This window comes from Neolamprologus brichardi, chromosome 14, assembly GCF_056152115.1.
Source record: "Neolamprologus brichardi isolate AB-2024 chromosome 14, ASM5615211v1, whole genome shotgun sequence".
Classification (NCBI taxonomy): Eukaryota; Metazoa; Chordata; class Actinopteri; order Cichliformes; family Cichlidae; genus Neolamprologus; species Neolamprologus brichardi.
The window spans coordinates 36,817,501-36,833,384 of NC_142117.1; the positions used below are offsets into that span (position 1 = coordinate 36,817,501).

Below are 15,884 nucleotides of genomic sequence, written 5' to 3' on the forward strand. Positions count from 1 at the left end.
TACAGCACAGTGCTCTGCACACCGTGAATAACTTTGATCCCACTGGACGGTGTAAATGGAAACACCGGCCTCACCGGCGCTGACGGCGGATGATCAGCCGTGTGTGTAACTGCGCTGCAGCTCCGCGGTTCATTGATTAAAACTCGTCCGTCAGGGTGACGCTGCCAGAGCTCACAGCTGTTACAGCTCCCTCACCGAGTATCGATCACAGGTCACTGATCACAGTATCGATTATGTATTGACGCATTCAGACTTCTCTCTCTCTCTGACCTGGGATCAATCAGACCGATTGGATCTGGGTGGATGACGTGTGGTGTCTCGTGCAGTCCGACTCACCTGTGCGCGTAGAAGTGACGGCCTCAGGCGAGCTCGCGGCTTTCTGGAGCTTCAGCAGCTGATCAACTTGTTTGTGGAGGCGAGCTGACTTCAGGAGAGGCCCCGCCCATTATGTTAACCACGCCCCTCCCCCGCCTCTTCATCAAAAACAAACTTGCCAGTGTAAAACAGCCATGAAACAACATTAACACGTGCACAGCTCCCGTTGTGATCTCTCACCGGTCTGACACTGTGCTGCTTCTTCTCTCATTCTCCCCCCTCCCTCTCCTGTTGCTACTTCAGTGTGTGTGTGTGTGTGTCAGGGGTGATTTGATTCATCCCCCTGTGTCAGAGATTTATTTGGGACAGATACTGGGGGGACTCTGCGCTCACTGCCCTCTGCTGGTGACACCGCTGCACTGCACTCAGTCTCCACCTGCTGTGTTTGCGCCTCCCACAAACAGACGGTGTCACTGGGAGTCAGGAAGCAGCCTGAGTGCTGCTGATTAAACAGGAGGAAGAATCTGAGCTGTTTGATTCTGAGACCAGAAGCTCTGAACTTCCCGTCTGTTAAAGGCTGATCACAGCGAGCTCACACTGATTTGGATATTTACCTCTTTCTTTCTTTCTTTCTTTCTTTCTATTTACATGTTGTCACAAATAGATCTTTCACATCATCAAATAAAATACAACATGTGTTTTTTAAGAATAATTTCACTGAATGACTCCAGTGTGAACTCATGTTTTGAAAGCTGAGCTCAGTTTTCACGTCCACACTCAGACACCTGTTAATAACACAGAAGCGTTGGAGGCGGGGCCTAAATCAATGTCTGCATCATCATTTATGAACATTTAAACCGCTCATTCGACTTCCTGCACCTGTCTCTTATTTTTTCCTTTAACAGCAACACTCTTTTTTACCAGCGTATATCTCTTCATTCATGTTCACTTAAAGCATCTGATCCTGGTGTCCATCATCCATCTGCCCCTCAGAGTTGTATCTGAATTCTGCCTGTTTCAGACCAGATACCATCTTTGTTTGTTCGACTTTAACAGTCATGTAGATCAGGAGCTCCAGGCCTCAACAGCCGGAGTCTTTCTCTGTTTCTGATCTGAGCGTGTGCAGGATCACAGCATTTATTTATTTCCACCTTCCAGCAGGAAGGAAAACTCCTCCATCCGTGCAGTGTGCCTGTTCGGCTGCATCATGGCAGCAGACGTGATGACGACCTGCTGAAGTTTAAACTGAGCAGGATGGAGAAGAACGGTGATTTAAATAACTTGAAGGAGTCTTTCAGAAACTGGATTTTCCCACCTACTGGTTATAAGCCTATTCCAGCTGTGAGAGGCAGGCTGAACCTGGACAGGTCGCCAGTTTGTCGCAGGGCTGATCATGACTTCTCTGTACTACAGTGGCCTCCATAGTCACCAGATTTCAATCCAGCAGAGCCCCTCTGGGATGTGTTGAATACAGCCGACATGTGTGCAGCAACTGTGACGGCATCACGACTAAGGTGTTTGCAGGAACTTCTTAAATTGGTGCCATGAACAGGAGGAAAAGAAGGTCAAACTGGGTGCTGGCAAATTGTACCTAATAAAGTGGCCATTGAGTGTCTAATAATTCGATTACAGCGTGTCACCAAGAGGTGGCGCTTTCTTCACTAAACTTTGACAGCATTTCATGCAGAAATATTTTCTTCTGTACTGAATGTTGTTGAAAATGTAAAATAAATGGATAAACATTTTAATAATGGATTGAATTTATACGCCGCTTTTCAAGACCCTCAAAGCGCTTTACAATACCACGATTCACAGTGGTGGAGGCTGCAGTTGTAGCCACAGCTGCCCTGGGGCAGACTGACAGAAGCGAGGCGAGCCATCGGCGGTAGGTGAAGCGTCTTGCCCAAGGACACAACGACCGAGACTGGCCGAGCCGGGGCTTGAACCGGCAACCTTCCGATCACAAGACGAGCTGCCAACTCTTGAGCCACGATCGTTTTGACCTGTAGATCACCAAAACTTTCAACCAATAATTAGAATCTAGTTCAATAAATAAATAAGTTCATTAATAATAAGAATAATGTTCCCCATGTTGCGGCTGTCCATCCACATCCACTCACCTTCTGGGCTCTACTGAAGCTGCTGCCTCTCTTCCCCTCTGTTCCTCCCACTCCTGAACAACATTTGTGGGAGTGCATGTGCGGCTCCTGCAGCCACTGCTCCATGCTGTGTGCGAGCCACCATTTAGGGCGACCTTAATTCATGGAGCTTTACACACGGACTTTTGGTTGATGAGGTTTTTGGGAGAAAAACTGTGGAAAACCGGAGAGCTGTTGGTCTGCTGTGACATTCTGTATTTTTGCTTTGATTAAGCAAGTGTTTTCTTTCTGGTAAAAGTGGGCGGTACCTGCTCCCCTTTACTGTGCTGCCTTTTATGTTGATGTACATTACTCATTTCCTGCTAAAGGGTTTGGTCTCATTGTAGGAAATTACATTAAAAGGTATATCGAGTCTTATAGTTGTACATAGTCCTTCTTCAGAGAGAGCTTCCGGAGCGTGCTCACTGGATCCCAGACCGGTAAAGTAGAGAAGGAGGAAACTTGGCTGACTCCATCTTCGTATTCTAACAGAGGATAAACTTCCCCGGTTAGCCTGTCACATCCAAAGTAATGGATTGAAGGGTTTAACCTGATCACTGGGTGTATGTAAACCCGTCAGTAATAGGTGGGGATTCGCAGCATTTCCTGCATATAAATGTGCAGTCTGAAGGAAAGGAGCACAGTTTTGATGCAAAGCAACTTTCCAGGTTAGTAGCATTGATCGAACACAAGTCACTGCACGCACAATGTGTGCAGAGAGCCAATGAGAACACAGAACTGAGACCATGGGATACATCGTCAGCAATGATAAAGCTTCTATGATTTATAATATATATATATATATTTATGTTTTATTTATATATAAAACACATTTATATACGTACACATATTGATATTTGTCTGTGACCAATGAACACAGCTCAGGAGAAATGCCCCTGTGTTTGAAACCGAAGCTCTGATGTGTCTGTAGTAGACACCATGTTGGAGCGTGAGGCTGTTCACACGTGTGAACCGCAGCAACAGTCATCGTGATCACAACTTTACATCTGTGTGAAGGCTGCAGGCAGCTGTGGTGCTGAGCCTGATGCTTCTGTTTCGGCTGTGTGCAGGCAGGAGAAGGACCCAAACGCAAAACTCACGACAACAAAATTAAACTCAAAAAGCAACTTTATTGCAGAATGGCATGGAAACTAAACTAAACTGGGACATGGATAAACTGACACACAGGGAAACACAGCCATGAGGGAGACTACGAAACGAAACACAGAGCTTAAATACACAGAGGGATAACGAGGGAATGAGACACAGCTGGGAGTAATCAGGCCGGACGAGACAAGGGAAGCAAAACTAGAAACACTCACATGAGACATGGACCTTCAAAGTAAAACAGGAAACACACTGACTGAACTCTAGACATGCAAACTTAACAGCAACTGAGACAGAACATAGGGACCAGAAACATGGGACAGAAAGGCCCAGTAGACACAACGTGGACATAACAACGCCATAGAGTAAAACAAAACACAGAACCTCTTAGAAAATAAAATAGGAAACCTAATGAAACGCAGACATGACTACATGAACTTGACAACACAACAGACATGAAACACATGAAGGGCAAGGGAGGCTTAACAGGAGTTGGAAGACACAAGGGGAATCTAACAACAAAGACCTAGAAAACCTCATGAGCTTAATCATATAAACATCCAAATAAACTAAACTCAAACACTGACAGAAGAGCCGGATCGTGACCGAGGTCACTGAGTCCTTAAAAATTAGTTTTTACTAAGAAGAAAATCCAGCAGCGTGAAAGATGCAAGTCTGACCTCACCTGGAGTACCAACACACACACACACACACACGCACGCACACACACACACACACACATGAACACACGCGCACGCACGCACACACACACACACACACACATGAACACACGCGCACGCACACACACACACACACGCACACACACACACATGAACACACACACACACACACACACACACACGAACACACGCGCACGCACGCACGCACACACACACACACATGAACACACGCGCACGCACGCACGCACGCACACACACACACACACACATGCGCACGCACGAACACACACGCACACACACACACACACACATGAACACACGCGCACGCACGCACGCACACACACACACACACACACACACATGCGCACGCACGAACACGCACGCACACACACGCACACACATGCACGCACACACTCTCTCTGGTCACACTGACTTATTTCCTGTTTGTTTTCACAGAGGCAACAAAAAGCAACCACAGAAAACTCAGAGGTGCTGTGTGAGTTTGTGGTAAATAGATAACACACACGTCTCTACACTCCACTTGGTTTTAAAAGCCTCACTGGGACTAACATCATCTCACACCATCTCTTTTTGACGCAAAATCACTCACTGAAAACTGTCTCTGCAACATTTCATCCTCCCTGCTGAAGGGAAACAAACCGGATCTCTGATTGATGCACGTTGCTCCTCAGGGTTTAAAACATGCTACATTACCTGTCGTCAGTCAGCTGGTTAACTCGAGCTGAACAGAACTGATTTGATCTGATATTTGAATGTTCTGGTTTCATAGCTGTCCCTCCTCTCACTATCAGCCACTGCAGCGCTGCACTGCATGCTGGGAGTTTGTGGAATTCATCGATCAGTGAAAATCTCTGACACGAGGGCCTTTAAATGCTTCAAAACTGGATCCAATCACTCCTCTCACACACACACACACACACACACACACACACACAGTGGCCACACTTCCACTCTGACCTATTTCCTGTTTGTTTTCAGCACAGACTCAGACGTGCCACAGACATACAAACATCTTTATATACAACTAAGACAAAAGACACAGCGCACACAGAGCTGTGTGCACACAGAGGGTTTAACATGCACAGAGCTGCTGTGTGAACACAAAGTGAATGAAGAAGAAGCAGCTCAGGTTCACTGGAGGGAGGATTCAGTGCACACGTGACCTTATAAACTTTAAATGTTTTCTAAAAGCAAAACAAAATGAAATAAAATGTCGCGAAATCGATCAATGTAGAGCAGTGAGACAAACCACGGAGGCCCCAGAGAAGTGCAATCAAACGATGAGTTTATTAACAGCCCGGAGAAAACATCAGCATATGTCTTCTGACCAAAATACATGTTGTGGACACTTATAAAGCAGTGGGGTACACGCCCCCCCATGGCGTCAATTACAGATTAAAATAGGTTCCAGACATTAGTCACAATTAATGGTACATCTTGTACATTTTTAATGGCTACCATACAAGGTAATAAACTTCAAGCCCTCAGGGTCTCTGGGGCTAATTATTGACTCTGGTCATCTGTTGCCAAGAACAGTAAAATATAGTGAGACACCAAATGAGTTAAGGCCTCAGGCCTGACACATTCCTAGATTATATGTGTTATATGTATTGTAAGCATGCATTGCAGTTATTCTTCTATGTTCCAGTTTCCCTCAGCATGGATCACCTGGACAGTCACGCCAGTGAAGCTTAAGACCCTTAACGAACCGAACATCAACATAAAATAAGCACAAATATGCAATGTGTATGAAATACCTCTGACCGTACCTGTAATGAAAGTTAACATAATGGATCCTCAAATGGACATCTTCACTAAACAACTTTAATGCAACATCAATACTGTGAGAAATATTATTAGATGGAATAATGCTGTAAAGAATGTTATCAGTGCAGTTATGATGATGCAGATTATATGGCAGCAATAAAAGAATTTCTATATCTCCACAAAAACTATAAACTAGAAAACCTGCAGGTATTATATTATAAAAAGCAATAAGGACATCATCTCCTTTCATTTATCCTTCAAAATAAAACGTTCGATTCAAACATCCTCTTGGTTCTTTGAAAAGTTTGAATCAGTCTTTCAGACACTGATCGCTGGCACCACGTCGAGTGTTTGAGAAACAAAGAGCAAATCTGAGTGTGGTTAGGCTTGTTGCTGCTGCTCAGCTGCCTCCTCGCTGCTCTCGCTTTCCTTGCTCATTTGTCCGATGTCGGGCCGTTTCCTTCTGGACAGCGTCCTCTGCCTCACCTGGGCCCGAAAAGCCTTAGAAAGGAAAAAGTAAACGAGCGGATCCAGACAGATGTTGAGAACGGACACTATTGTCGTCGCTTCTTTCAGGTTGTGTAGCATCTGCTTCACAGAGCAGTTCCACTGAAAAGTGCAGAGGAGCCGAACCAGGTGATACGGGACGAAGCAAACACAGAAGATGCTGACCAGCACTAAAATGTTCCTGCGAGACTTCACTAACTTCCTGGAGTCCGAGGAGGCCAGCTGCCGCTGCTGTGCCAGCAGCACCCTGCGGGAGGTGCTGTGGTAGAAGAAGAGCAGGGATACGAGGACCAACACAAAGATGATGATTTCACCGACGTGGACTATTTTATCCAGCAGGCTGACCTGGAAATCGCAGTGGGTGGAGGTAGAGGTCAGATTCTGTGCGATGATAAAGAGGATGATGTAAACGATCGCGGGGATCAGGAGGAATACCCAGGTGACCCCGGAGATGATGTGGGCGGCTCGTACCGTCTGCAGGACGTGAGTTGCTGAAGGATGAACAATTTTCAGATACCTGAAGAAATGCAATAAAGAATTTCAATAAGGTCACAGCGATGTGGTTGTAAGATGCAGAAGACGTGCGTTGGTGTTTACGGCCATTAAAGTGGTGACAGACAGTCTGATGTCACTAAAGGTTTACTACCTGTTTTTTTTTCAGTGCACTCTCTGAACACTTAGATGGCACACTTGTGCTTGGAGGCGACCTCAACCTTGGACTGAATGAAGAAATGGATAGGCTCAATACAGCAGGAACTCAGCGTAATTGGCAGTCCACAAATATAATCAAACAGTATATGAGCAACTTTGGTCTTTGCGATGCATGGCGCTCCCTTCACCCCACCAGTAAGGAATATACTTTTTTTTCACATGTTTATCACTCCTACTCTCGTCTAGATTATTTTTTGGTCAGCAGCTCACTGCTGAGTGACGTTTCAGACACTGAGATTCACCCTATAGCTGTCAGCGATCATGCTCCTGTATCTTTAACACTAATGCACAAGAATAATACTATGCCAAGTAAAAACTGGAGATTTAATACATCACTGCTTAAAGATGAAGACTTTATTAAATATTTTAAAAAAGAGTGGACTTCATATTTAGACTTTAATGACACTCCCGGAACATCAGCTTCTGTTTTATGGGAAGCAGGGAAAGCTGTGATGAGAGGTAAAATAATTTCTTTCTCATCACATAAAAAGAAAAAAGAAAACAAAAATATTCAGGAATTAGAAAAAAACATCAAATCACTAGAAGAAGCCTACGCGTCCCACCAAGATCAGGAAACATTGAACAAAATACGCAAAACAAAACTAGAATTAAATGAGATAATTGATAGAAAAACAAAATTCTTAGTACAAAGACTACGCTTACAAAATTATGAACATAGTAATAAATCCGGTCAATTTCTAGCAAACCAGCTAAAAATAAATAAAGAAAAAACAACTATATGTGCTGTTCAAGATTCATCTGGGAACACAATATATGAACCGAAACAAATAAACAACATTTTCAGGGATTTCTATAAAACGTTGTATTCACCACAAATAAACCCATCTAAAAAGGAAATTGATCAATTTTTAGACAACATAACTCTCCCAAAATTATTAGAAGCTCAAGCAATGGCACTGGATTCGCCACTGACATCAGGTGAACTCCAGGAAGCCCTGATAAGTATGTCCAATAATAAGGCTCCAGGTCCAGACGGCTTTCCTGCAGAATTCTACAAAGAATTCTGGACGATTCTAGCACCAGTTTTTTACAGAACGTTGTTAGAAATCAAAGAAAAGGGCAGACTTCCATCAAATATGAATTCTGCAAACATTAATCTCCTGCTAAAACCAGGCAAAGACCCTGTATATCCCTAAAGCTATCGTCCAATATCCCTTATTAATGTAGACCTCAAAATAATCTGCAAAGCTCTCTCGAAGAGACTAGAGAAAATAACCCCCCTCTTAATTCATCCTGACCAAACTGGTTTCATAAAAGGTAGGCACTCATCAACAAATACACGTAGATTACTTAATTTGATAGACTACTCATACAGTAAAAACCTTGAAACTACAATATTTTCCTTAGATGCAGAAAAAGCGTTTGACAGAGTTAACTGGAAATTTCTATTTGCAACTTTACACAAATTTGGTTTTGGATCTTCTTTCATCAACTGGTTAAAAATATTATATAATTCCCCAACAGCTTGTGTCAGAACAAATGACCAGACATCCTCCAGCTTATGTCTCCTGAGGGGCACCAGGCAGGGATGCCCACTCTCCCCTTCACTGTTTGCAATTTTTATCGAACCACTAGCAGCAGCAATTAGACAGAATTCAGCAATTAAGGGCATAAAATGCAAGAACGTGTAACATAAAATCAGCCTTTATGCTGATGATGTGTTACTCTTTCTCCAAAATTCACAAACCAATATCTCTGGGGTGATTGAATTGATAAACTCTTTTGCAAGAATATCAGATTACTCAATTAACTGGTCAAAATCTACAGTCCTTCCTATTAATTGCTGCTTCCATAATTCCTCTTCTACTCCACTGCAATCGGGAAATATAAAATATTTAGGTATTAATATTTCTCCCAAGCTTGCAGATCTAACTAAATTAAACCATACCCCACTTTTAAAGAAAGTAGAAGGTGATCTGGCTAGATGGAAATGTCTACCCATATCACTCATGGGAAGGGTTGCTGCTATAAAAATGATGGTATTACCAAAAATAAATTATTTATTCTCAATGATCCCAACTAAACCGCCGCAAGATTGGTTCAGATCTCTAGATTCATATATGTCCAAATTCCTTTGGAAAAATAAGCCCCCACGTATAAGCTTAAAAACACTACAAAAGACCAAGGATAAAGGAGGATTAGAACTACCTAACTTTCAGCACTACTTCTTAGCCAACAGGCTTCAGTTTATCTCAGGATGGCTAAAACATACCCTTTTAGATGAACCTTGGCTAGATGTAGAACAAGCACTTTGCAATAATCTAGAGATTTCAGATCTACCATTTATCAGCTCAAACATCCAACGACATGAATGCTTCAAAAGCATCAACATCAGCTCTTCTCTGACAGCATGGTGGGAGTTTCTGAAGTTGACAGAGTCTTCATTAATCCCATGCAAACGTACACCTATCTGGAACAACCCTGACATATTACAAAACAATAATATGATAAACTTTTCAGATTGGAATGGTAAAGGAATCAAATATGTAGAACATATACTAGAAGGAACAGAATTTATTTCATTTGACAGACTAGTTACACAATATGGGATCAACAAGAAAAGATTTTTAGAATATCAACAAATTAAATCCATAATAAAAAAGAAATTTAAACCGGGTCAAGTTGAACTACAAACACCACCAAGTGTGGTTCAATTTTTTACTCTTAAAACCCCCAAATTACTATCCAAAATATACAGAATGCTTTCTAAAACAGATGAATCAATATCACTTCCTATTGCAAAATGGGAAGCGGATTTATCAGTTAACTTAGACCAAAACTTCTGGTCTCAGATTTGCTTAAAAACCTTTCATCTAATCAAAAATCCCAGTCTTCAATTAATTCAATACAAAATACTACATAGAGTGCACTATACAGGTCATCGGATGTTCAAGATGGGCTTTGCATCTACCAACAACTGCTCACACTGCCAAACCAATTCACCGGACAATTATATCCATGCTCTTTGGTTCTGTCCACCAGTTCAGAAGTTTTGGCGCGAGATATGTGAAGACTTATCAAAGTGTCTGAAATGTAACATTCCAACTTCCCCCTTAGTGTGTTTGTTGGGCAGCTTAGATAATGTCACTTCAGAAAAGAATATAGCCCATATGGTTTTCACTGCCCTATGCATAGCCAAGAAAACAGTCCTCATGAACTGGAAAAATAAAAACAATCTTAATTCTAACCAATATAGAAATTATCTATTAGATTACATTAGTCTTGATACAGCCTCTGCCACCACATCAGATCAATCGCTCTGGGCTCCTCTGATCAGCTCCATCACCTAGTGGGGGTGGGGGTTCATATTTTGGTCTCGCCTTCACTGTTGTGATTGGTGTGGGGGTAGGGTCAGGCTTAGGGCGTCGGGGGGTTCCCCCGGGAGCATCTTCCTTGGGGGGCTCAACCCGGGGTAGCGGTCATGGCCAATTAGAGGCTCTGTTGGCTCTTAGGTGGCGGTTTCCTCGTGGCTACGTGCAGCGGGGCTAGGGGAGGGTCTGTGCTGACGGACGGGGGTTACTGACCTGGTAGCCTGGCTGCCCCTGGGTGGGTCCGGGACGGGCGTGAGGTTCTGGGGGCGCTCCGGCTCTGGCCTGGGGCCCTGGCCGGGCCTCGGGGGCCTGGGTCCTGGTTGGTGTGTTGCCGGGGTTGTGGGCCGGTGGGTATATGGGGGCCCACCACTGGCGCGGGGTGCCGCCGGTGCGCCGAGCCACCTGGGGGGCTCTTCAACTGGTGGGGGGGGCGGGGGTTGTCACATCTTGCAGGAGCTTTCCTCTCTCAGGAACTCTCTCTGCAAGAGGGGGAGATACAGGAGAGGTGGAGGAAGATCTCAGCCTGGGCGTCTATTGTCTTATGTAGTCTGGAAGATGAGTGGATGATGGGGTGGGTGCAGTTTTCTCTGTGGTGGGGTTGGGTGGACTGCCCCGGGCTCTGTGGGGCCGGGCAGCGCCGCTGCACTGGGCCCCGGTTCGGATGGGCCTGGGCCCCCCTTCCCTGGCGGGTCGCGGAGTATGGGGGTGCCTACTGGGGTCAGCGGGGGAGCTGGCCCCAGGGAGGGGTCACTTGCCCCTCCCTTCCTTCCCTCCCCATCTCCAGCTGCCTCCCTCTTCCCGCTCCACCACAACCACCCACACATGCAGGGCCTTGGAGTAGGGGTGTGTCACCAGGGTGCAGAGGAGGTAACCCCCCCCCCCCCCCCCCCCCCCCGTCCCCTTCTGGCTGCCTCTGCCTCAATTTTATCCCGCAACTTAGACATTCACATTACTCACACTCTCATTACACATACATATAGGATCTTGGGGGTGGGCACGCTACACGGAATCCCAATTACCATCAGGGTGTACACCTCACCCCTGGCGTCGTTGCCCACCTCTCAATTTTAAATACACGTAGACATTGAGGGCTAGCAGGAGGGACTATGCGCTTACCTGCTGCTCTCTGGCAGGTAGCTCCATGCCCTCCTGGGTTTTAAATGCACCTTAGAACACACATACATCAACACTACAATGAGCGGGTGGAGGGAGGTTAGGAGTCTTCTCTCACCCTCGTTCTCTGCGGTCTGCTGGAGCAGGGGGGCTAGGAGGAGGAGTTGGCCGTCCGACTGGGGTCCGGAATGTGGGGCCTCCCTGCTGCTGCGGAGTCGGGGCGGTCTGCTTCTCCCCACCGCAGGGAAAAAGGGTAACACAACCTGGGTCTGGGTGCGGTTCCCCCCTCCAGGGGCAAGGGTACCTAGACCCGGTTCGTAGAGTACGCTTGGGGAGTGTGATTGTGTGTACAGCGTCTCTTTATGTCTGTCTCCACGTTGGTTAAGTGTGGAGTAAGTGCATATGAGAGCATGAGGGTGGGAATGGATATGTCAGGTTGGGTATCAGACGCCACCTCTCTGAGGACAGCTCAGGCCCTCCAAGGTTTGGAGGCCTATCTCCCCCCACCACTTCCCCTGCCGGGGGCGGACTCCCTCAGACATCGGTGCGTTGGTGGTTCTTTGTGTCCGGGGGTGGGCGTCCGGGTACACACCGGCTCACTCCTTGGCGGCTGCTTATCGGGGCCTGGAGCCTGGGGCTCGCTTGGGCCACTTCGGAGGTGGGGTGCCCCCGGCCTCTCAGCCTGGGGCTCGGTCACTCAGGCACAGCTGGCTGCCGGCGGAGCTCACGGGCACGTCGCTGCAACCCCCCCTGGCTTCTGCTCCGTGGCTGCTGGGTGACCCCTCATCTGGGACTCTCCTCAGCTCTTTCTGGGACAGTGGCACGGCTGCCCCTCTGTTGGTCTTCCTTGGTCTCTTGTGTTCTGGGGGCCTCTGGATGTCTGGAGTTTTGATCTCCTCCATACCTGCTTCATGCCCTGGAGGACGGGGCAGTGGCCCCCCACACCCTCTAGCAGATCATTACATGAGGGAACCTTTTAAGAAAACAAGCGCGTCTATGCTCACAGGTGTACACACGGGTGATCACACACACAAACTACACCCTTTTTGGCTCCTACCTCAATGCACACTGTGCTGTCGATTTTACGTGCTGCACAATAATGTTTAATATTTAGTATTTACTGTCATATTCCCATATATCATTGTGATGTTGTTTATTGTATTACTCTCGTTTTCTTCTGCTTGTTTTCTTTTTTCTTTCTCAACAGGTGATCCAGGTGATTGATATATGTATTTTCTTTTTTTTTTTTTTTTTTTGCGCTTATTCTGTTGGTTTTTGTTTTTTGCCCTTCTCCCCCGTCCCTCTTCTCAACTGTTTTTCTTTCCCTCTTTCTTTCTCCCTTTTCTTTCCCCCAGTCAAGTCTGTCCCGTATTCAGCAAGTGAAAATAAAATAAAGAATAAAAGGTGAATCAAATGGACCATTACGGCAAAGCTGGGATGGTCAATTTGGTAAAGAAAATCCGTTGGGCATCTTTCTTCGCCTTTAGACAATAATTCTGATCGCAAAAGAGCCAAACGGGACAGGCAAAAAAAAAAAAAAAAAAAAAAGGTTTACTACCTGTTGGCGGCGATGTACCCCATGAAGAGGATGCTGGCGTACATATTGAGGAAGAGTGCAGAAGCCCCGATGCTGCAGTAGAGCACATGGATGGTGACGGACGCGCTGGCGTAGTTGGTGATGCGGATGGGTAGGCTGAGACAGAGCAGGAAGTCAGCGGCCGTCAGGTTCTTCAGGTAGACCGTCAGGCTGCTGGATACCCGGTGATGAGCTCGGCAGAAGTAAAACTTCATGGTGAAGCTGTTGAGAAGTAAACCCACCTGAGGAGGAGAGAGACCAGGCTCAGGACGAGAGTTTGGTACACTTACGCCATTCATCCACAGAAAAATGAAGATCTCTGACTGAGTTTGATCTGCTGGTCAACGTGCCATCTCTGACTAGGCCGGAGGACATGAAGCACCCTCGTGTGGGCTCCGCTCTCCTCTGCTTGACTCTGATGGGATCTTAAACGACCAAATTAACATCTTGCTTATTAAATAAGAAATAAATGAAGTGGTTGAGACTACAAAATCACCATAAAAGATAAAGTGAACAGCATGTTACATAGCGGTAACATGGACACATCATGAGCCGTGATGCTCCAATCACACAAAGACAAGGCCATCAACGACGAACAGCTGAGGATGCTAAGCAGCGCTTTATTGGCTCAAATCGGCTGCATTGTTACCTAGCACCACTGGGGGGCCCCTACTATTGTAATAGCTGTGGGAGTCTCCTAGTGGGTGTGTGTTGTTAGCGGCAGCTTCCATGCTGCTCATGTTCTTTTCCCTCAAAAGAGACCTTACTGTTGTGACAAGCCAATCTCCGCGCATGTATGCACGGTACAGCCGTGGAGACCTGGCTTACAAGGTGTAATGTTGCTGACAGCGAATAAAGGTCTGTTATTGGATTTAACCGACTGGCTTCGGGTTATTCAGCTAACCCCCACACCACACGCTCGCTGGACCTGCTAGCCGCTCCTTCCTCGCCAGACCGCTGCTACAAGCTGAAAGCTTCTTTAAGGTTTTCTCTTAAGCCCTGATCCAGAAAACAAGGAGCAGAGCAAACTTCTGTTTCTCTCGGCGATCGTTGGAACCTGTCTGTGCCAGGATGGGATGTTTTATCTTGTTTTTGTTTTAATATAGGGCCGTTTTAATTTTATGTATTATGTGTTTTATTTATTTATTTTTGCTGTTTTCTGTTATTCTATTGTTTTAACTTATTTTCTGTACTTGGGAGGGGCCTAAGGGCATTTAGTGTCTGTGTATGTTCCTGTTCGACGTTGCGTCATCCCTCATACTTGCTTGTGTGTTCAGTCAACACTGGATTTTAAAAGACCAGGATCTGATTTCATTTCCCTTTCTATCTGTGCATTCACGCTATTGCAGTTATTGTTGGTTGTAACACAGATGTGTCTGCACTGTGCCCGCCCATGCTCGCTGCTCAAGTCTTTTATGCTACACTTGGATCTAAGACTAAGGACTGTGACACCTTTTTGCTGAAATTTGAAGAAATTTCTAAAATGTAAATGACCTTAATTAGTAGTTGAGAGCAACACGCTGACCTGAGTCACTGAAACTCACCAGAAACACCAAACTGAGGATGGGTATGAAGAAGAGCTGGGTGACTGGATTACAGCTTCCTGTCTCATTGGAAAATGAAGAGCTGCTGTTAAATGAGGTCAGTCCACTCATCTTTCTCTGGGTTTGGACAGAGATCATCCACATTAATATTCTTTATTATAATCATATAATAATTAAAAATCATTTTGACAAAGAGGAGAGTGATCACTATTAATATTAGCTGCATATTTAAAGGAGCTGCTGACTTTCAGGTATCGTATTGAAGAAAACGACGTTAAAACCTTGATCATTAGCTCAGTGCGCTGACCAGCTGCATCTCTAACATTTAAATATGGAAAAGCATGTTTTTCTGCAACAAACACACACAGAGCACACTCACCCTCAACTCTCCTCGATGTCTAACGTGCACCACACTACTTCCCCTCTGCTCTTACACAGAAAGAAGAACTGCTGATAACCACGGATGTGGTTGGCGTGACGATAAAGAGCCGCGTTATTAGTCAGATAAACCACAACACACTCAGAGGACGCTTCAGGCCACGAGCCGAACGCGATAAACATTTACTGAACCGACCAAAACATAACTATAAATCGAAGCAGTCGGGAGTACGAGTCTGAAAGATTTCAAACGCCGTCGTTTTGTCTGGACTCACGGTCGTCATGCAGCTCGTGGCTCCTCTGTCACGGCTGTGGTGACGTCAGATTCCTCTCGAGTTTATGATCTGCAGTCAAGTTTTTGAACTTATGTTTTGTGTCGTAGTGCCGTCTTAGATTATATTCCTAAATTAGCTCCACGTGTAAGACACACAGGTTTCAGTCAGCATGTAATAAAACCTCCCGCTGGGTCTGAAAGGCTCAGCTTTCAGAATCAACTTGTCTCGTGGCCATCGCTAACGGCTCGTTCTGACTTGAAATTAAGGTTGAACACATGAATAGAGGCATCACTAATCTGACGTCATCGACGTGGAACTTAAAATACTTCCAAGATTAGGCTTCAAACTTTCCTTTTTGCTAAAGCATATAGTTAGGGCTGGACCAGGTGACCCTGAATCCTCCCTTAGTTATGCTGCAAT

The 15,884-nt window shown here is 45.5% G+C and overlaps 2 protein-coding genes across 2 annotated transcripts in view; both read right to left on the reverse strand.

The window, feature by feature from the left end:
- Window positions 1–397, reverse strand: part of ano7 (anoctamin 7) — an 18,644-nt gene extending 18,247 nt beyond the window's left edge. Inside the window, exon 1 of the mRNA XM_087851747.1 lies at window positions 337–397. The gene's annotated coding sequence lies outside the window, so the exon portion shown is untranslated. The remainder of the gene's footprint in view (window positions 1–336) is intronic.
- Window positions 398–6,302: 5,905 nt separating this feature from the next.
- Window positions 6,303–14,955, reverse strand: LOC148099665 (P2Y purinoceptor 14-like). Its single transcript, XM_087851748.1, has 3 exons — window positions 14,812–14,955; window positions 13,250–13,509; window positions 6,303–7,052 (listed from the first exon to the last, which is right to left on the reverse strand). The coding sequence occupies exons 1-3, from the start codon at window positions 14,953–14,955 to the stop codon at window positions 6,410–6,412; spliced, it is 1,047 nt and encodes a 348-aa protein (XP_087707874.1). The 3' UTR covers window positions 6,303–6,409.
- Window positions 14,956–15,884: the final 929 nt, after the last annotated feature.